The sequence below is a fragment of the Procambarus clarkii genome, chromosome 37, assembly GCF_040958095.1.
Source record: "Procambarus clarkii isolate CNS0578487 chromosome 37, FALCON_Pclarkii_2.0, whole genome shotgun sequence".
Classification (NCBI taxonomy): Eukaryota; Metazoa; Arthropoda; class Malacostraca; order Decapoda; family Cambaridae; genus Procambarus; species Procambarus clarkii.
Genome location: NC_091186.1, coordinates 42,042,034 through 42,064,158, shown reverse-complemented (window position 1 = coordinate 42,064,158; position 22,125 = coordinate 42,042,034). Strand labels below are relative to the sequence as shown.

The following is a 22,125-nucleotide window of genomic DNA, read 5'->3' as shown; positions in this document are numbered from 1 at the left end:
CGGGGCTTTGGGGGAACGGCTTGGCCCCGGGGCCTGTCGTGTAGGTTCCCGGGGCTGGGGAGGGGCTGACTTGGGGGGCCTTGGCCCCGTTGGACCCCGTGGGGATTTTTATCCCCCTCTAGGCGGGGCTTGTGGTTACGCGGAGTGGGGTCTTTCCTCCCCACTTGCCGTACGTGCTGTTGGGCGTCGGCCCCTCCCCGGGCTCGGTTCCTTGGCCTTTGAGTCGGTTGGTTCCGTCTTGTGGGTGAATGTTTCCTCCCACCCCTTTTTGGGACGGTGTTTTCGTCATGTTTCCCCGTTCGATGGGGTTCTGCGTGACTTCTGATCTTGGGTGTGCCCGAGCCTTCGTGTGCCTTCGGGACTAGTGTTGGCTTCTGTGTTCTCGAGGGTACGGGAAGGTTTTTCGCTACTTCCCGCATTATTGGAACGTCTGTCGGCTCCTCGTCCTTGTCGCCTTGTTGGGCTACTTGTCGCCCGGTTGGGCTACTTGTCGCCCGGTTGGGTTCCTTTTTGGGCTCTTTGCTTCTTTGGCCGGTTTTATTGTTCCTGCTTCCTCTTTTGGCTACTTTTCTCGTGCAGTAGTCCTGTCTGGCGTCTTCACCTGGCGGTGCTCCCAGGTTCTTCTGGGCACGGTTGAGTCGTGTCAAGTTCGTGCCACCGTTCGCCAGGTGAGTTTCTGCGGTCTGGCGTCTTTTGGCCGGGCGCTGGATGTGGAGTTGTTTATATACCTGTCTTTATTTAGGTATATTTTTGTACGACTGAGACCGTTCGCACACCAGTGACTGTCCCTTTTTCAACCCTTCCTGTCCCCCTCATGTGCATGTCCAACCCATGCTGGAGTCATTCAGGGGACCCTCCTTTTTTAATGTTGTGAGGTGTGGGGGTTGTAGGGTTGGTTCTGTACTCACCTGGTAAGGCTCCTGGCTGTGCTTGCAGGATTTGAGCTACGGCTCTTGGGTCCCGCCTATCTGGTAGAACTTGCGGGATAGTACCAGTGGAGTGCAGTGGTGCTATTGGCACATTTGGGGAACACTGTATTACCATCAGTGGTCTGTGCTTGTTACACGACCTACTTGCGAGCATAAGCCTTCTTGCTGGTTCGTCCGTGGACTTCCAGGGCGCACTAGCCTGTTTTCGTATGGCAGTTCCGGCCCGTCCTGGTTGTGGGGGTATGTGGGCCGGTGGACTGCTCCTAGCAGCTGCCTGGTGGGCCACTCTCTGGCCGGTCTAGCCTGGCCTTGGGCCGGGCTTGAGGTGTAAAAGAGCTCCCAGTATCTCATCCAGCAGGTATCGAGCGGGGTTTCTCCGCCGTCGGTCGCCTGGTGCAGGTTTCTGGGCCTGCGGGGTTTTTGTCGTGTCTCCGTTGGCCCTGTCTGGGGTCTGCCTGCTCCGTTCTCTGCCTTTGCTGAAGGGAGTTGCTATTTACATGTTGCATGTTGCAGTGGTGCCTGTTTCTGCTGCTGCACGTGTGCACTGGTACCGTGTTTCACGGTGGCGTGTCCTTGTTCCTGCGTCCGGTTGTGGAGTGGCACTTTGCTGCCGTTTTGTGCCTGGGGATTGCGTGGGTTTTTTTCTGTCCCTGCCTGATTGTCCACCCGTGGTTGTTATCCTGGGATTTTTGTGCTTCCGCTCTTTCTTCCTGTCTCCTCTGCAGCAGGGGTGTTCTGCGTGTGTTCTTAGGCGTTTGTCAGCCTGTGTCCTGTGATGTGCTTCTTTGTCTTGGTCTATTGCAGTTGTTCGTACTCCTTGGTTCGGGTACTGTTCTGGCGGCGACCCTTCCGCCTTCTTTGGTTTCCTAGCTTGCCCTGCCGTTTTTTTTTTTTTTTGGGTCTTGCGATGTCTCGCGTCGGACCCGTCGTTTCTGAACTCCTGGCGGGCTTGCATGCTTTGGGGAGTTTTTCTGTTCGGCAGACGTTCCATCTCCTTGTGCCGGTGGTCGCGCCCGAGATCTTCCCGCGGCTCTGCCTTTTCCTGGGCTCGGAGGGGCCTTGTCGGGGCTGCTTATGTTCTGCCTCGCAGTCTCGCCTCCGGTTGGTGGTCGGGTGGCTTCGTGGTAGGTGTCCCACCTGCGTGCTTCTCTTGGCGGCAGTATGGGGTATTTTGGCGGTCCTTCCTTTTCCTGTCCCTTCTTAGGTGGTTACTCTTGTTACCTTGGTTTACTCTCGGCTTGGTTTTCTGGTGGGGGTTGGGGGCCGTCATCTTGCCACATACTGTCGCCTCTTTTCGTGCTGCGCGGGCGGAGCCGTTTCAGCTTACTTTCGGTCTTGGTGTTGCTTCTGCACCGTTAGTCAGCTGTCTTGTGCGTCGTTTCACCTCCGGCCTGTTCGTGCGCTGCTTGCACCATCTTGGTCTCTTGGTCAGCGTGCTCTGTCTTCTCCTCGGTTGGTAGTGCCCCTTCGGTTCCGGTGTGTTTTTTCGTCGGCTCTTTCCTTTTGGCCTTTGCCTCTGGGGGTCGAGTCGCTGAGTTTTCTTGCTCCTTCGGTTTTAGCGTTTTGGTTGTTCGGTGGCAGCAGTCTCCATCTTTTCGGGCGCGGGGTGGGGCTGCTAGGTTCTGGAGGGGTCCAGGGTTTGTTGGTGCTTTGTTGGTCGGGCCGGGGGTGTGTCGTTTTTTGTGTTCAGTGGCGGCCCTCCGCTGTTGTTTGCGTGCCACAGCGTTTGGGTCCAGAGCGTGTTTTGCGTTGATCCGGTTCTGTTCGTCCCGGTTCGCGGGTGATAGTGTCCCGGGTGGTCAGCCGTGTTCTTGCGGCTAAGCTGCCTGAGTTCTTCCCTCATGCCTGTGGCGTTCGTGGCTTCACTGCTCTCGCTGCCGTCTGGGCGACGTGGCCTCGCGGTCTTTCGGGCATGGATTTTTGGTGTTCGTGCAGGGGCCTTGCTGCTCGTTGTTCTCGTGTTGTTCCCGGGACTTTTCGGGGCTGTGGCGCCTTGGGTTGGCGTTTGCTGCCGGTTGTCTTGCATCCTTGGGGGGTGCGTGGTGTCCGCCTCCCGGTTCTGTCCCTTTGACCTTACTCTGTGGGTAGTTAGCTCCGTGGAGCCAACGGGGCTCCCCCCAGAAAACCAGCGTTTAATGTAATGAAACGCCATTTTCTGGGTGAGACCCGTAGGCTCCCCGGCAACCCTCCCTCCCTCCGGTCGGCGGTTTTTCGCGTGTTTTGACATCCAGCCATCCAACTGATGGGTGGATAGCCGGCGTGGGAGGTCTGGGGCTCCCCGTTCCCCCTCCCGGGGAGGGGGGAGCTGCGCAGACAGCGGCGCGGTGACGTATGACGTCATACTAGTTTCCTTGTTTTCTGTTGAAGAGTTCTATCCACTAGTTCGGCTTTAGGTAGCAATTTTCACCAGAATAGGGGTTTGTTTTGGAATGCTTACCTTTCTGGATGCTTGACCCGGTCGATGGCAGACATAGAATGCTTCCAACCACATGGGGGTTTCTATAGGCCATTGCTCCCCTTGCCTCTCTGAGGGGGCCAGGTTCTGGCCGTGGTCCCCGGTAGGCCCTAGAACTCCATACACATGACTGATGCCAAAGTCTGACATTAGCATATCAGCCGGTAAAGCTCCGGGGAGCCTCCGGGTCTCACCCAGAAAATGGCGTTTCATTACATTCAACGCTGGTTTTTTTTATTATTATTAGTTTTCTACCACAGACGTGGCCACACATTTATAATGCTAAGCAGCATATATACATTTTCTTCTGTCCTCCATGGACAGGGTTAGAGATGTGTTAAACATATAGTTCAAGGGTTTATTGAACAATCAACCACAGAAGGTGATTTGGTGCTTTTAAAATGCTTAGCTAACCTACATACGTAAATACATAGATACACAAATTTACGTATGCCCTACATAAAGTGTTCGATGTGTCTTTTACATAGTGTCATTAATATGCATTTACAAAGGTGAAATGTAATTTTGATCAGCTTCCATATATACTTTATACACATACATATACATACACACACATATATGTACATATACATACATATATACACACACACATGCATTCACATACATTTGTCTCTTTTACTCTGACAGGGTGAGATAGCTGGTTGATACCTGGTTGATACCTGGTTGATGGGGTTCTGGGAGTTCATCTACTCCCCAAGCCCGGCCCGAGGCCAGGCTCGACTTGTGAGAGTTTGGTCCACCAGGCTGTTGCTTGGAGCGGCCCGCAGGCCCACATACCCACCACAGCCCGGTTGGTCCGGCACTCCTTGGAGGAATAAATCTAGTTTCCTCTTGAAAATGTCCACGGTTGTTCCGGCAATATTTCTTATGCTTGCTGGGAGGACTTGCTTGCTGGGAGCTGATAGAGAAACTAGTGTGCAATTAAGCACTTAATTAATCACTGAAGGTGATGAAGGTGCTTTTACAAGCTCAGGTTATATAGTTACATCACATACATACATTGTATAATTGATACATTACATGGTTAATCTTGGGTACAGTAGGCTGTTAGAGAGGGAGGGGAGGCAGCCGAGAACCCGCCCATACCCCCTTCCCCTTTCCTGCCCACTCCTCCTTACTCCTGCCCACCCTCCTTATTCCTGCCCACCCTCCTTATTCCTGCCCACCCTCCTTATTCCTGCCCACCCTCCTTATTCCTGCCCAACCCTCCTTACTCCTGCTCACCCTCCTTATTCCTGCCCATCCTCCTTATTCCTGCCCACCCTCCTTACTCCTGCTCACCCTCCTTACTCCTGCCCACCCCTCCTTATTCCTGCCCACCCCTCCTTATTCCTGCCCATCCTTCTTACTCCTGCCCACCCTCCTTATTCCTGCCCACCCTCGTTACTTTTGTTCAAAGCACAATACAGTGGTACCTCGGAATGCGATTGTCCCTGTATGCGAGGTTTTCGGAAGGCGAGCAGTATTTACTCCAAAAATTTGTCTCGGAAGGCGAGGGTTACTTCGGGACGCGAGTTTGTTGATACGCGTACAGGCCGACCTAGCGCGTGGTGGTTCGGCGATCGTCGCCCCTCCGCCCCGCCGCCCCTCAGTTTACCATTGTCTCGCGCTCAGTGACTACCCCCACATCAATTCTTCTCGCGGATTTTCAGTGTTTTGTTGGATTTTTTTGTGATTTGTCTATACAATTTGTTATTATATATCTCACCATGGGTCCCAAGAAAGCCAGTGGTAAGGATAAAGGCCAGAAAGCTCATGTGAGGATGACAATAGAGGAGAAACAAGAGATCATTCGGAAGCATGAGAACGGTACACGTGTTGTTGAACTTTGTAGGCAGTACAACAAAGCCACATCAACAATATGCACTATACTTAAGAAGAAAAATAAGATTATGGGTGCTAAAGTGGCAAAAGGAGTAAGAACATTAACGGCACAAAGACCACAAATACTTGAAGAAGTGGAAAAGTTGTTATTAATTTGGATACACGACAAGGAGTTGAGGGGTGATAGTGTTTCGGAGGCCATTATTTGTGAGAAAGCCAGGGTGTTGCACGAAGACCTTCTAAAGAATACCCCTGCAACGAGTGATGCAGATAAGAAAGAGTTTAAGGCAAGCAGGGGCTGGTTTGAAAAATTTAGAAAGAGAAGTGGTATCCATAGTGTTACAAGGCATGGGGTTATGTGATGTGATTATGGAAGGGGACTCCCCTTCCAAACAGTAACTCCTCTCCTCCTCCCCCCTCCTCACCATCTTCCATACGCCTACAGCACTCGACAGCAAGGTAAGTAATAACTGGAACACAGTTTTGTAGGTTTATTTAGATGAATTTGGTAAATTAGGTATAAAAATTTAGTTTGATGTGGGGTTTTTGGGGTAGTCAGGAACGGATTAATTCATTTCCCTTTATTTCTTATGGGGAAATTAACTTCGGAATGCGAGTTTTCGGAAGGCGAGGCGTCTCCAGGAACGGATTAAACTCGTATTCTGAGGTATGCCTGTACTGTACCTAAAAAAATTTGTTTAATTTTTCTAAACATTTACTATGTTTTGGTGGGAAAAATTTAGTCATAGAAACCTTAAATTTGTTTTATTTTGCCTTAATAGGTAATACTGCTTCCAGTCTCTGCTCGGCTACCCAGGACGATAGCAAACACAACTTCTGCCCATTAATGATGGTAAGGACAATTTTATTCTTACTGTACTACCAGTGTGTGTGTTTATCATGTTGATGTCAATAACCAGTGATTGTGAGTGTATTAATCAAGATATTTTTATTAGTGTATTAATGTTGGTGTTGTCATTTACCAGTGATGGCAAGTGTATTAATTATATTGTCATTACCCAGTGATGATGAGTGTATTAATCATATTGGCATGACTCAGTGATGTTGAGTGTATTAACCCGTTTGTTGCTAAGGGCTATTTGTCCCTTGTCACCCACAGGCGTGTAACAAAAAAGAAAAAAAAAAATTCTTCCTAACCTGTTAATTTGTGTTCCCTGACCACGAGAGAGAGAAAAAATTAATCCTACTTACAAATGACATAAATGAGCCGACAATATGAGCGATGACGTCACACCCTGCATGCTTGCTCATGCAAGGTGCGTCCCAGAGGCATTGCGCGCAGTCCTCAAGCAGTCAGAATTGCCACAAATTTATTTTTGCTGCATTATTTACAGTGTCTAGGCGTATTTTATCACAAATATTATTCAATAATTGTGTTGCATATAATGTTACTTCATGTTCAGTGGTAATAAATGTTGCATACATTGAGTATACACATGCGCACAAAAATATTTTCCCATTATGCCAATATAATATGTATTCACATTGTTCATTATTATATTTACACACATGCACATACTATTTACAGGTTTTTGCACTATTATTGCACATTTAGAATTCTTGGAGAGAGTGGTAGTTGTTGAAGCAGTTGACAGCACACAATGGGACTGCACAAGCTTCACACCATGTTTGCACAAGTTTACGTTTCTGATCTCATTTATTGTTCTACAAACTAAGCAATCACATTGGCCTATTGCACGCTTTCCAGCTGGTGGCAAATGTTTTAGTCGGTGTGCTAGAAAGCACTCCGTGTGAGTGAGCCTGGGTGTAGCAGCATGCTGCAACACTGGGTTCATGATGGGTCTTTGTATGCCAGGAACATCTTTGCCAAACTTTGCTAATAACTGTGTCCCAAGTGTAAAAGCAAACGAACGGAAACTTGGTTTATGTCCAGTTTTCACCAGATACATATTATAGCTGTTCAGCATACTTATGTCAACAAGATGGAAAAACACTTTTTTCGTCCACTTCAATGTTTTCCGCACACACTCGACAGTGCCCACCATCATGTCAGATTTATCAACCAAACGCATGTTGATATTAGTCAAGAACACAATCTGGCTTATTGGTTCTTGTGTTACTCGGTTCACCTTGCCAATGTTCACCATTGTACTATCATGAACGGTTGTCAGCAAGTTCACTTCTCTCGTGTCTTTCTACCTAACTGAGCGTATTTGATCACTTTTTCTTAGCTGGCAGTCACCAACTTCAAGTTTACTGTCAAACACTGGCATTTTCCTTCTTCTTGGCTTTACTGTGCCAAACAATCCAGTTCTATTTTAAATCAAGAACCTAGCTTGCAAGGGACTTGTATAGCAGTTATCCGTGTATAAAACGTGGCCCTTGTTCATCCATGGTGTCATCAGTGACTTTACCACACTACCCGAGAAACCATGTTGGTCGTTACCGAGAATGTCTACATCGCTAGTAGAATACAGAATCGTGTGTAACACATATCCTGTTTCATAGTCACAAAAAACAAAAAATTTCAATCCAAATTTGTTGCGTTTGGAGGGAATATACTGCTTGAATGCAACACGTCCTCTGAAAAGCACAAGGGAATCGTCAATCACCAGCTTCTGTGCTGGTACGTAGAAATCTCTGAACTTACCAATCGCTTCATTCATATAGTGCCTGACTCTCCAAAGTCTATCATCCTCTGTCTGGTCCTCATTACTTGCAAAATGAAGACACCTGAGGAGTATCTGAAACCTGTCTCGGGACATATTTCCTGAAGAAAGGTGTTGGAATAGTCTGGTCTTTGCTCCAATAATCTGTGATAGCATGTTTGACACAATGTTTCATCAACATACATATTGCCAAAAATACATACATTTCACCTACAATAGTGTTTTTCCAATGCTGCAATCGTGAATATTCTGTTATCTCTTTTCCAATGAGATGAGTCGCATGAAGGTTCATTTGGTGTACAATATATTCCATGAGCGGCTCATCATAAAATGCTGTAAAGTAATCCATTTCACACATGTCCTCACCATTATCAGGGAAAAGCTCTGTAATCCCAACTTCTTTATTGTCAAAGGCAGGAATTAGAGTAATAAAATCATCACCATCACTCCACACAAGTACACCTGCTGTCCTGCGAGACGCAACAGTGGCACGACAGCGAGGAAGTGTTGCACACCGTGGACCAGGAGCTAAAGTCCGTCTATGCAAAGTACGGGCGCTATGTGAACGTGAGGTGAAATCACGTGAACATGAGGGTCTTGGTTCCTCATGTGGTGCCATGCGGCGGCGCTTGGCTGGGCGAGACGCTGCTGACGCAACAAATTCTCGCCCAGTATCACCACTGGTACTAGCAACAGGCACGGTAACACTATGCTCTGAATCCACTTCACTAAAACCAGAAAATGAGTCACCTTCCTCTGACTCATCGCCCAAAATATCCTCGTACTCTAAATAAGCACAAGAACTGTGTGGTCGTGGGTGAATTGGAGTAGACACTGGGTGAGGAGGCACGGGTGAGCGTGTAGGCCTCGCCATGGGAGGAGACTACTGTATCTCATATTCACCGTCTGTGCTACTATCATCGGACAATTGTCTGTAGTCCTTATCAATGTCAGGGTCATCAAAAATCACTGTCCTCACCATCAGAAAATAATTCACTAGTTATTTGCTCTTGAGTAAGTGATTGCGTGGTGCGTGCTCAGGAGGCGTTTGGCCGTGCGTTCGCCATGGTGACCGCTGGGTATTTGGGGCCTCCCACGCATTGGTAGCATGAGCTGGATATTTTTTACAAAATGGCAGCTGGTTTACTATATCCCCTGGGCAGCGTATGGGGGGGGCCCCCTACCCCACTGGCCATTCAAATCTTGTGTGGTATTCCATCACGTCATATGACATGATGCACAATTTATAGCAAGTTACTCAACACATCATATGACGTGTTGCGCAGTTTAAGGGTTAATCATGGTGTTATTACCCAGTTATGTTGAGTGTATTAACCCTCTGAAATGCAAATACTGTAGTGTATAATTTTGCTCAATCAGGGGTGTGCATAACACCTTAACCACTGCACTGTGCCAAACGACAAATGCCTACCTTGAGGCTACCTTGAGGTGCTTCCGGGGCTTAGTGTCCCCGCGGCCCGGTCGTCGACCAGGCCTCCTGGTTGCTGGACTGATCAACCAGGCTGTTAGACGCGGCTGCTCGCAGCCTGACGTATGAGTCACAGCCTGGTTGATCAGGTATCCTTTGGAGGTGCTTATCCAGTTCTCTCTTGAACACTGTGAGGGGTTTGCCAGTTATGCCCCTTATGTGTAGTGGAAGCGTGTTGAACAGTCTCGGGCCTCTGATGTTGATAGAGTTCTCTCTCAGAGTACCTGTTGCACCTCTGCTTTTCAACGGGGGTATTCTGCACATCCTGCCATGTCTTCTGGTCTCATGTGGTGTTATTTCTGTGTGCAGGTTTGGGACCAGCCCCTCAATTATTTTCCACGTGTAAATTATTATGTATCTCTCCCGCCTGCGCTCAAGGGAGTACAGATTTAGGCTCTTTAGTCGGTCCCAGTAATTTAGATGTTTTACTGAGTGGATTCTAGCAGTAAAGGATCTCTGCACGCTCTCTAGGTCAGCAATTTCTCCAGCTTTGAAAGGGGCTGTCATTGTGCAGCAGTACTCCACTCTAGATAGCACAAGCGTTTTGAAAAGTATCATCATCGGTATAGCATCTCTAGTGTGAAAAGTTCTTGTTATCCAACCTGTCATTTTTCTTGCAGTTGTGACGGCTACTTTATTGTGTTCTTTAAAGGTAAGGTCTTCCGACATGAGTACACCCAGGTCCTTTACATTGCCTTTTCGTTCTATGTTATGATTTGCCTGCGTTTTGTACGTGGTTTCTGTTTTTATATTTTCAATTTTTCCGTAGCGCATGAGCTGAAACTTATCCTCGTTGAATACCATATTATTTTCTGTAGCCCATAGAAAGACCTGATCTACATCTGATTGGAGGTTTGCCGTGTCCTCTATGTTGCCAACTCTCATGAAAATCCTAGTGTCATCTGCAAAGGATGATACAGTGCTATAGGTTGTGTTCTGGTCTATGTCCGATATGAGGATGAGAAAAAGTACTGGAGCAAGCACAGTACCCTGGGGGACTGAGCTCTTCACGGTTGATGGGCTGGATTTTATTTTGTTGACTATTACACATTGGGTTCTGTCAGTCAGGAAATTGTAGATCCATCTGCCTATTTTCCTGGTAATTCCTTTTGAACGCATTTTATGTGCAATAACACCATGGTCACATTTATCAAAAGCTTTTGCGAAATCTGTGTAAATTACATCAGCGTTTTGTTTGTCTTCCATAGCATCTAATGCCATATCATAGTGGTCCAGCAACTGCGACAGGCAAGAGCGCCCTGTTCTGAAACCATGTTGTCCGGGGTTATGGAGATGCTGTGATTCCATGTATTTTGTGATCTTACTTCTTAGCACTCTCTCAAAAATTTTTATGATGTGCGATGTTAGTGCTATCGGTCTGTAATTTTTTGCCTCTGCCTTATTTCCTCCTTTATGGAGTGGTGCTATCTCTGCTGTTTTTAGTATGTCAGGGATAACGCCAGTATCTAGGCTTTGTCTCCACAGAATGTGAAGGGCCTGCGATAGTGGTTTTTTACAGTTCTTGATGAATATGGAGTTCCAAGAATCCGGGCCTGGTGCAGAGTGCATAGGCATACTGTTTATGGCTTCTTCAAAATCTAGTGGGGATAGGGCGACGTCTGATATGTGATTTGATGTTGGTATCATGTCCATGAAAAATTCATTTGGGTTATCAATCTTTAGTGCATTTAATGGCTCACTGAAAACAGAGTCGTACTGCTTCCTCAGTAACTCGCTCATTTCTTTGTTGTCATCTGTGAAAGTTCCATCTCCCTTTCGCAGGGGCCCGATACTAGATGTGGTTTTTGATCTTGATTTTGCATAGGAGAAAAAATACTTCGGATTTCTCTCTATTTCACTGATGGCCTTTTGCTCTCTTTGCCTCTCCTGGGTTTTGTATGATTCTTGTAGCTTGAGTTCAATTGTTTCTATTTCTCTACCTAACCTTCTTCGCCGTTCTTGAGATAGGGTGCGACTCTCAAGTTGTTCCGCGATTCGTTTTCTTCGCCTATATAGGGAACGACGTTCCCGTTCCAATCTGCATCTCTTTCTCTTTTTTCTTAGGGGTATGCGGTTTGAACATATTTCTAGTGCTACTGAGCTTATTTTTTCCAGGCACTGGTTCAGGTTTGCATTTCCTAGCTGTTCTTCCCAGTTTATTTCTGTGAAGTCCTGGTTTATTTGCTCCCAGTTTATCCGTTTATTATTGAAGTTGAATTTGCTGAAATCTCCTCCACCGGGAATCTAGACTGGTTTTGAAGGTCCATTCCCCATGGTTGTCAGAACTTCAATTAAGTTGTGATCTGAGTAACAGGTATTTGTAATCATTATGTTCCCGATCAACTCATCATTATTAGTGAAAATGAGGTCCAGCGTGTTCTCCTTCCTAGTTGGTTCTACTATTTGCTGGTTTAAGGCAAACCTATCGCACATCCGTTGCAGGTCATTTGCATGTGCCTGCTCATTTAGGCTACTTCCTGGTATTCTTTCTGATATTACTGTATTAGCCAAGTGCTTCCATTTCAGGTGCCGTAGGTTGAAGTCCCCAAGCAGGATGATGTTCGGAGCTGGATTTGTGAGGTTTTCCAAGCAGTGCTCTATTTTCATTAGTTGGTCTTTAAACTGCTGAGGGTTTGCCTCCGGTGACTTATATACAAGGACAACAACTACATTTAGGATCTCTATTTTGATTAATAGCCTTTCGCCAATTACTGCGCCAACTGACAAAAGTATGTTTTATTTCTTCATACACAGTCGAAGTGTGCTCGCGGTAGGTTGGGTACAAAATGGACTCTTAGGACCTCCAGTGAGAGGCAGCCATCTTGGAAAAAATTCCCAGAATGTCCTAGGGCTGCTGGCTGGGTTAGTACTGAGTGAGCAACAATGAGTGGCACACGCGCCTCTGGCTCCCAAACACCTGTCCAACACGGTGTTGACTTGGGTACAAGATGGATTCCTGAGGTGTTTGCCAGATTGAAAAAAATTCCCAGCATTCCCCACGGTCTTGGGTAGGCTCATATTCAAGGTAGCAACCATGTCGTATTCATCCATATCGAGCTCCCAGCCCTAGTCGGCCATGTTTTTAAGAAGGCATATTGCTTAAAGATGAGCATGCCAATGATTTTGATAACCCAAATCTGGAAAAAGACCTAACACAGGTGTCTGCTACTAGTGATATGGATATTGAAGTGAACGATGTGGAGAGTGTGTACAGTACACAGCTCTCACAGCCCTGCCATGCCGGACTAGGTCATCACCATCAGTGGAACAACACAAATGAATTTTTGTATGTTCCACTGAACATTTAGTGCCAAATGCAAATCATTTGGACCATCCGGGAATTCGTTAGAGCGGGGTCTGTTAGAGTGATGATGCACTGTATTTGAAAAGAAAAAATGCAAGAATAGAGAAGTGATTGCAAATATTATTCAGCAGATATGTAAGTAATAAAATTTAGCAGATACTGTATATAAGTAATAAAATTTACTAGATATAAAAGTAAAAATAATAAAGAACAGAAGAGTGGGAAATTAGATAACTAATCAATTAAGGTTTCTAGAGTAAACGAACTGAGATTCAAATAATTAATCAAATGGAATACAAATAATTAGCTAAGTTAAGAATTACATTAATATTGTAATACAGTGATACCTCGGTTTAAGAATTTAATCAGTTCCTGGAGACAGCTCGTAACCCGAAAACTCGTAACCCGAAGCTAATTTCCCCATAAGAAATAATGGGAAATGAATTAATCCGTTCCAGACTACCCAAAAACCTCACTTCAAACTAAATTTTATACTTAATTCAACTAAATCTACACTACAAACCCTCTGAAATGCAAATAGTGTATAGTTTTGCTCATTCAGGGGTGCGCATAACACCTTAACCACTGCACTGTGCCAAACGACAAATGCCATTCGCCAATTACTGCACCAACTGACAAAAGTATTTTTTGTTCAAGTTATTACTTACCATTGGTGATGAATGCTGTAGGTGTATGAACGATGGTGAGGAGGAGAGGGGTTACTGTTTGGAAGAAGAGTCCCCTTCTATTATAACATCAGGCAGTGAGGACCTCTCAGGGGTGCATTCTCTGGCACGTTTTGCCTGCATACCACTAGGTCCTGGTTGTGGCTCACTGTTCGATGTTCTCACAACATATCTGTCCATGGAAGCTTGTTTTTCCCTTTTGCGCAAGATGTCTCAGTAGTGAAGCATCACAATGTCATTGAAAAGATTAAGACAACGGCCTACTACAGCTTTCTCTGGGTGAGTCTTTTCAATAAAAGTTTGAATGTCTTCCCACATCTGACACACCTTAATTTCTGCAGAAGGGACATTCGCTACTGCCTCATCCTCCTCCACTGGAGAATCATCAGCTCGGTCGTCTTGCTGTTCCTTTTGAAGGGCTTGGAGTTCTTCGGTGGTCAGTTCTTCGTTGTGTTCTTCCACCAACTCCTCCACATCACCATCCAATTCCAAGCCCATTTGCCGGCCCAGAGTAACAATTTCCTCAACAATAGGCGCATCATTTACAGGTTCAAACCCCTCAAAGTCTTGTTCTGTCACACATTCAGGCCACAATTTTTTCCAGCCAGAGATCAGGGTTCTTTGAGTCACTTCTTGCCAGGCTTTGTCAACGAGTTTTAAAGCACTACAAATGTTAAAATGGTGTTTCCAGAACTCTTTGAGGGTGAGGTTTGTGGCTTCAGTCAATTCAAAACATTTCCGGCAAAGTGCCCTTTCATAAAGTTCCTTAAAATTCGCTATGATTTTCTGGTCCATAGGCCGAATTAGAGGAGTGGTGTTAGGCGGAAGGAACTTTACTGTGAGAAATTTATTGTATCTGGGCAACAAATCATCTTCCAAGCCTGGAGGATGATCAGGAGCATTGTCGAGGAGAAGCAGGGCCTTGAGTGGCAAATGTTTCTCCTGCAGATATTTTTCTATGGCAGGGCACACCACTTCATTCACCCACTCCATAAAAAAAATCCTAGTCACCCATGCCTTATTATTAGCCTTCCACATCACACACATTTGGGTTTTCTGCACTTTATACTGTTTGAAAACCCTTGGATTTTCAGAATGATACACTAGCAAGGGTTTAATTTTCAAATCGCCACTCGCATTTGAACACAGCACAAGTGTAAACCTATCTTTCATAGGCTTGTGTCCAGGCAATGCTTTTTCCTCCTTGGTAATGTATGTCCTCTTAGGCAATCTTTTAAAGAACAGTCCTGTTTCATCACAATTAAACACCTGTTGCGGTAGGTAACCCTCAGCCTCTGCAAACTCCTTAAATTCTTCAATAAATTTCTCGGCGGCTGGTTTGTCTGAGCTGGCAGCCTCCCCATACCTCACAACACTATGAATACCGCTTCTTTTTCTAAATTTCTCAAACCATCCCCTGCTTGCCTTAAAGTCTTTTTCTACACTCGTTCCAGGGGTTTTCTTTACATGGTCTTCGTGCAATACTCTGGCTTTCTCACAAATGATGGCCTCCGAAACACTATCACCCATTATCTCCTTGTCGTGTATCCAAATTAATAACAACTTTTCCACTTCCTCAAGTATTTGTGGTCTTTGTTTTATGATTATTGATACTCCTTTTGCCACTTTGGCACTCATAATGTCCTTTTTCTTGGAAAGTATAGTACATATCGTTGACGTGGATTTGTTGTACTGCCTACAAAGTTCAACAACACGTGCACCATTTTCATGCTTCCGAATGATCTCTTACTTTTCCTCTATTGTCATCCTCACATGCGATTTCTTGCCTTGATCCTTACCACTGGCTTTCTTGGGACCAATTGCGATGTATATTATAACAAATTTTATGATCAAATAGCAAAAACTCAGAAAATAAATGGTAAATCCTTGTGAAGAATTCAGGTGGGATAGTCACTGGGCGCGAGGCACTGGCAAACTGAGCGGCAATCGCCGAGCCACCACGCGCTAGGTTGGCCCGTACGCGTATCAACAAACTCGTATCCTGAGGCAACCCTCGTAACCCGATGCAAATTTTCTGAGCAATTCCTGCTCGTAACCTGAAAAGCTCTTAACCAGGGACGCTCATAAGCTGAGGTACCACTGTACATGAATATTATATGGTAATAATACAAGATGGGCAAGGATATGCAATATAAACAGGCAATACACAGGCAAAAGAAAAAAAAGAGAACAAAGTGAGAATTAGACAATTAGATTAAGATTATGAATAAATAAATGGATTCAGATTGAAAATAATACAGTATCCACTCAATTTAACAGCCTATATGGGGCTGAGCCCTAGTCGTTATTTACGGAACTCCGTTATTTCCGAAGTTAAGTCGGGTCGGGTAATTTTTCAAGTAACATTCAGGTAGGATATATTTTATACTGTATAACTAAAATTAAATAAAGTTCATTGTGTAATTGCATTCCAATTTAGTGCCACACCGACGATTAAGCCAGTTGTTGGCTGCTGCATGGATGATGTGTGAACACGGTCTGATCAAGCCCAGATGGGTGGGAAAAAATTGATTCATTCCTTTGTATTGCAAAATATTTCATGTATCAATCAGCAAGTTAATATTTTCTCAATAATATTTTAGAGATGTGTTTTGATTTACCCTGAACAGTGCAGGTAATGTATTTTTAATGTTACAACACAGGCTGTGGCGACCATGCCATAACAATGGCGATCGAGCCTTGTCACTGAGAGCTAGCCAAGACGAAATATTTTGAGCTCACCTATTCTCTGCTGACGGTAGAATATACATTTGCAGAGACTAATATGTAGCTTTTGTTGAAAAAAAACAATTAATATCTTGTAATACTATAATAAAATTGGTAAATTGACTTACTTTTAATGAAGCTGAAGATTACGAAGCTGTGAAGATTACGTCATCCTCTGCAGCGCTTGTTTTATAGTTTATATTGTATACAGGGTACATACTGTATGTACACTTATTTTCAGGCATATTTTAATAGAGTATCCTTCTGTTTCTTGATGTCACTTACTGTACTTTTCCCGATGTTAAACTCTGCTGCTGGTCGTGCATGAGAATATCCTTTATCAAGTTTCTTAATTAACTCCAGCTTCTGTGCAACCGTCAGGCGCTTCCTTTGGGTAACTTTTGGCATTTTGTAAATTAAAAAGATCACAATTACAGTACAGTAATATCCTTCACAATTGAAGCTAGCCGCGCGAGTTCACGGTAAACAATGGGAACACATGGCCCGGCGGAGTACATACTAGGTCCGTGGGAAAAAAAATACCTAGTGCCTATACATACTATAAAATGTATTTAATAAGAAAACAAAGACTTTTGCTTAATAAAAACTGTTTCAAAATATTTTATTAATAATAATTTACAATTTTCTTCATTAAAGTGAATCATTTTAAAAGAAAATTAAGATGTAATATATGACTCTGGACGATCCAGGTCGGTGGCGGCCTGGTCGCCATGTGAGGGGACGCTGATGCCACAACAAACCCAATACCGACTGTCGGTAATATCGACCGCAGACCGGTATAGCAGGCTCCAGATACTGGGCTCCCAAACCGGTCGTTAATACCGGCAGATCGGTATAAAAGAGGCCGTTAAATTGAGTGGATACTGTAATAAAAAAGGAAACATAATTAATCAAATTAAAAATTCAGTAATCTCTTAAGATTGTAATACAGTAATATCATATGGTAATAAGACAAGTTGGATAAGGGTATGCAATAGAAACAAACACATATCGCCTGGAAGCACTGATGTACTTAAAGCTTAAGAATCCATTAACAATACTGGAATATTAGACAACAAAGACGACTAGTAGCTAATATTAATGGGCAGATATATAAGTGAGAAATTAAATTATTAATTTTTAATTCACAAAGTAATGAATTAAACATTCAGATAATTTGACAAATTAAGAGTTCAAGGTTTATTACATTTTGGGAAATTGAAGTGTTAGTATCAACAGATAAATGGGTAAGTTGCAAATATTGTAAGCTAAGAATATGATAACTAGACAAATTAAGCATTAAAAAAATTATTACATTTTATAAAATTGAAGTCATTGTAGTAATAGTTATAAGAGGGTAAATTATATGTATTTAAAGCCATTTATATAAAAAAGAAGCATTTAGTAATTAATATTCAAATATAAAAAAGCCAAAATTTAAATATGGTTAGGCTAGGTAAGGCCTGATCACTCATGTGTTACTCTCAGCAATGACATTGGAAGTTCGCTGACTTCCAGTTATGTCACAATCAACAAAGAAAGTTAGTAATTGTTGGACACTTTTGATTTCATGTCTTTTGCTGTTCTTTCTTAGCAATGGTCGTTCCATTCCTGGTGTAGCACTGCTTCATAAGATTTGGGTTTTGTTTGTGAACATGATGCAGTCTGCAGAGGAGGATCAACGCTGCTTGGTAAGGCACTCATTAATATAAAGGTTGGTTTTATATTTGTAGCTGATTGAATGAGGTCTTACTTATCATTGGGATAAGCTAGTTTAGTGAGCATCTGCCTGGTGCTGTGGTGATTGTTTTTATCTATTCTGATAGATTTAATAGTATCAGTAAAGTTTATCTCTGATGTAATCAGTTGATGAGCTACACTTGAACAGTTTTGACCTTCTTGTTCTTCAGGCAGTTCAGTAGAGCTGATGATGAGCAAATCATGGAGTTTTTGTTAATACTGTTGTCTGGAGAGCCTGAAACACTTATAAATTAAGTACTACCTACCTAACTACACATGCTGTATTGCATATTAATGGGTTATAAACCAGTCCAAACAGGGTATAGTTATGAAATACTATAACTCTCATATTGGGTGGGGTGGATATTATGAGGGACTGGTGGCTCATAACAGTTGTAACTAACATGTGTTGTGAGTGTATTAATAATTATCACTTTCGCACTCCGATGTCGCTTTCCAGTGACATCCGTTTTTCTCCTGGGCCGTCTCGGATGATGTGGTCAGAATCATCTATTAAAATATTTGTTAAAAATTAAAATTTTAACTGATCAATCTGGGTGTGGTTTCAAAATGAGCACCTTTAGATTGCACACAATTTGATGCCAAAATGAAAGACGTCACATGAAAATTGATGTCAGAACACTGGAAAGATATAAATAATTTTGTGGTGATGAGTGTCAAAAAGTGTCCAAAAGTTAAAATATTTGTTAAAATTCTATTTATTATTTTATTATTATGGAACTAGTTTTAAAATACGCGCCTTTAGATTGCATATAATTTTGATACCAAAATGAAAGACATAACACGAAAATTGATGTCAGAACATTGGAAAAAATATTTAGTATTTCTTTTGTTTTTGGCTATGATGAATTGTTCTAAAATTAACCCTTTAACTGCACGGCCTATAAATATGACATTCCCTAGTGCGCAGGAAATGAAACCTTGGGAAAAAATTATTTTTTCTTCGGAAAGTGTCAAAAACCCCTCCCTGTACAGGCATACCTCAGAATGCGAGTTTAATCCGTTCCTGGAGACGCCTCGCCTTCCGAAAACTCGCATTCCGAAGTTAATTTCCCCATAAGAAATAAAGGGAAATGAATTAATCCGTTCCTGACTACCCCAAAAACCCCACATCAAACTTAATTTTTATACCTAATTTACCTAATTCATCTAAATAAACCTACAAAACTATGTTCCAGTTATTACTTACCTTGCTGTCGAGTGCTGTAGGCGTATGGAAGATGGTGAGGAGGGGGGAGGAGGAGAGGAGTTACTGTTTGGAAGGGGAGTCCCCTTCCATAATCACATCAGGCAGTGAGGACCTTTCTGGTGTGCTCTCCCTGGGACGTTTAACCTGAGTGCCACTAGGTCCTGGTTGAGGCTCACTGCTCGATTTCCTCACCACAAATCTGTCCATGGAAGCTTGCTTTTCCCTTCTTCGCAAGCTGTCTCTGTAGTAAGGCATCACATTGTCATTGAAAAGATTAAGACAACGGCCTACTACAGCTTTCTCTGGGTGAGTCTGTTCAATAGTTGTTTGAATCTCTTCCCACATCTGACACACCTTCTTAATTACTGCAGAAGGGACATTCGCTGGTGCTGTTGGTGCTGCTGCCACCTCCTCCTCCACTGCAGAATCATTCGCTGCTGCGTTGGCTTGCTGTTCCTGTTGAAGGGCTAGGAGTTCTTCGGTGGTCAGTTCTTCGTTGTGTTCTTCCACCAAGTCCTCCACATCATCACCATCCAATTCCAAGCCCATTTGCTGGCCTAGACTAACAATTTCCTCAACAATAGGCGCATCATTTATAGGCTCAAACCCCTCAAAGTCTAGTTCTCTCACACCTTCAGGCCACAATTTTCTCCAGCCAGAGATCAGGGTTCTTTGAGTCACTTCTTGCCAGGCTTTGTCAACGAGTTTTAAAGCACTACAAATGTTAAAATGCTCTCTCCAGAACTCTTTGAGGGTGAGGTTTGTGGCTTCAGTCACTTGAAAACATTTCCGGAAAAGTGCCCTTTCATACAGTTTCTTAAAATTCGCTATGATTTTCTGGTCCATAGGCTGAATTAGAGGAGTGGTGTTAGGAGGAAGGAATTTAAATGTGAGGAATTTATTGTATTTAGGCAACAAATCATCTTCCAAGCCTGGAGGATGAGCAGGAGCATTGTCAAGGAGAAGCACGGCTTTGAGTGGCAATTGTTTCTCCTGCAGATATTTTTCTATGGCAGGGCACAGCACTTCATTCACCCACTCCGAAAAAATAAGCCTAGTCACCCATGCTTTTTTATTAGACTTCCACATCACACACAAATGGGTTTTCTGCACATTATACTGTTTGAAAACCCTTGGATTTTCAGAATGATACACTAGCAAGGGTTTAATTTTCAAATCGCCACTCGCATTTCCACACAGCACAAGCGTAAACCTATCTTTCATAGGCTTGTGTCCAGGCAATGCTTTTTCCTCCTTGGTAATGTATGTCCTCTTAGGCATTCTTTTCCAAAACAGTCCTGTTTCATCACAATTAAACACTTGTTGCGGTAGGTATCCCCCAGTCTCTGCAAACTCTTTAAATTCTTCAATAAATCGTCCAGCGGCTGGTTTGTCTGAGCTGGCTGCCTCCCCATGCCTTGTAACACTATGGATACCACTTATCTTTCTAAATTTTTCAAACCAGCCCCTGCTTGCCTTAAACTCTTTCTTATCTGCATCACTCGTTGCAGGGGTCTTCTTTAGAAGGTCTTCGTGCAACACCCTGGCTTTCTCACAAATAATGGCCTCCTAAACACTATCACCCCTCAACTCCTTGTCGTGTATCCAAATTAATAACAACTTTTCCACTTCTTCAAGTATTTGTGGTCTTTGTGCCGTTAATGTTCTTACTCCTTTTGCCACATTAGCACCCATAATCTTATTTTTCTTCTTAAGTATAGTGCATATTGTTGATGTGGCTTTGTTGTACTGCCTACAAAGTTCAACAACACATGTACCGTTCTCATGCTTCCGAATGATCTCTTGTTTCTCCTCTATTGTCATCCTCACATGAGCTTTCTGGCCTTTATCCTTACCACTGGCTTTCTTGGGACCCATGGTGAGATATATAATAACAAATTGTATAGACAAATCACAAAAAATCCAACAAAACACTGAAAATCCGCGAGAAGAATTGATGTGGGGGTAGTCACTGAGCGCGAGACAATGGTAAACTGAGGGGCAGCGGGTCAGAGGGGCGACGATCGCCGAACCACCACACGCTAGGTCGGCCTGTACGCGTATCAACAAACTCGCGTCCCGAAGTAACCATCGCCTTCCGAGACAAATTTTTGGAGTAAATACTGCTCGCCTTCCGAAAACCTCGCATACAGGGACAATCGCATTCCGAGGTACCACTGTATATGGGTATAGCAACGCAAGTTCGAAATTGTACTTACTTTGGCTGCTATGGGGTCCGAAAGGTGGGCCGTGATGTCATAATTCCCCGTGCGCCAGAGCAGTATGCTCCCGGGGCCGGTGGGGCACCCGGGGCGGGGCGCGCGAGTTGCCGCGAATATATTTTTGCACATTTTTTGCGCACAGTTCCAAATACATTTTATTTGTTTTTATATGCTAATCCTATGTATAATGAACACGTACACTATATTATGGCAGTAAAACATCCGTACTGTCTGAAGACACTGTGTTACGTGCGTGACACTTGTGTACACATATGTTGCACATATTTACCATGTATCATGCTAATTTATGTATATATACAATCTATTTACAGACTATACACTGTCACACACTATATACATTCACCATCAACACACTCAGAACACCGCGAGTGTGAGCAGCCACACCCAGCCAGCCCTCCTCACTCTAACATCTTACTCGCCAACATTGCTCCTCCCACCATACTGTTATTGCATTTATTACACAATTTACACATGATATATATACCTATCTACATGTTTTATTTACCAGAACTATGCAAGTAATCCGGTATTGTGTCCAAACAGCACAATGGCCACCATACACTGCATGAAAAATCACACAGCAGACGATGCTACAATTACGACGTTACCTCCCTCGCCAAAATAGCTCCTCACAGCATACTTTTGGTGCTGTTATTACACTATTCCACACACACTGTATATACCCATGTACATGTGTGTTCCCCATAGTGAACCACGAAGCTAGTATGGTGAGCAAGACAAGAGTTACTGCCACACAGTGAGGCTACCTCAATTCTCTCCCTTCCTCCCTCCCTCACCAAACTTCCTCCTTTCTACGCACAACGCTCAATATAACCACAATCCTGG

General features: G+C 43.9%; 1 protein-coding gene across 1 annotated transcript in view; it reads left to right on the top strand.

Annotated features, from left to right (window-relative positions):
- The window catches only part of LOC123765933 (uncharacterized), a 270,914-nt gene that overhangs the window by 189,767 nt on the left and 59,022 nt on the right, over positions 1 to 22,125 (top strand). Inside the window, exon 2 of the mRNA XM_069337425.1 lies at positions 6,012 to 6,082. Coding sequence (XP_069193526.1) covers positions 6,012 to 6,082 — 71 coding nt within the window. The remainder of the gene's footprint in view (positions 1 to 6,011; positions 6,083 to 22,125) is intronic.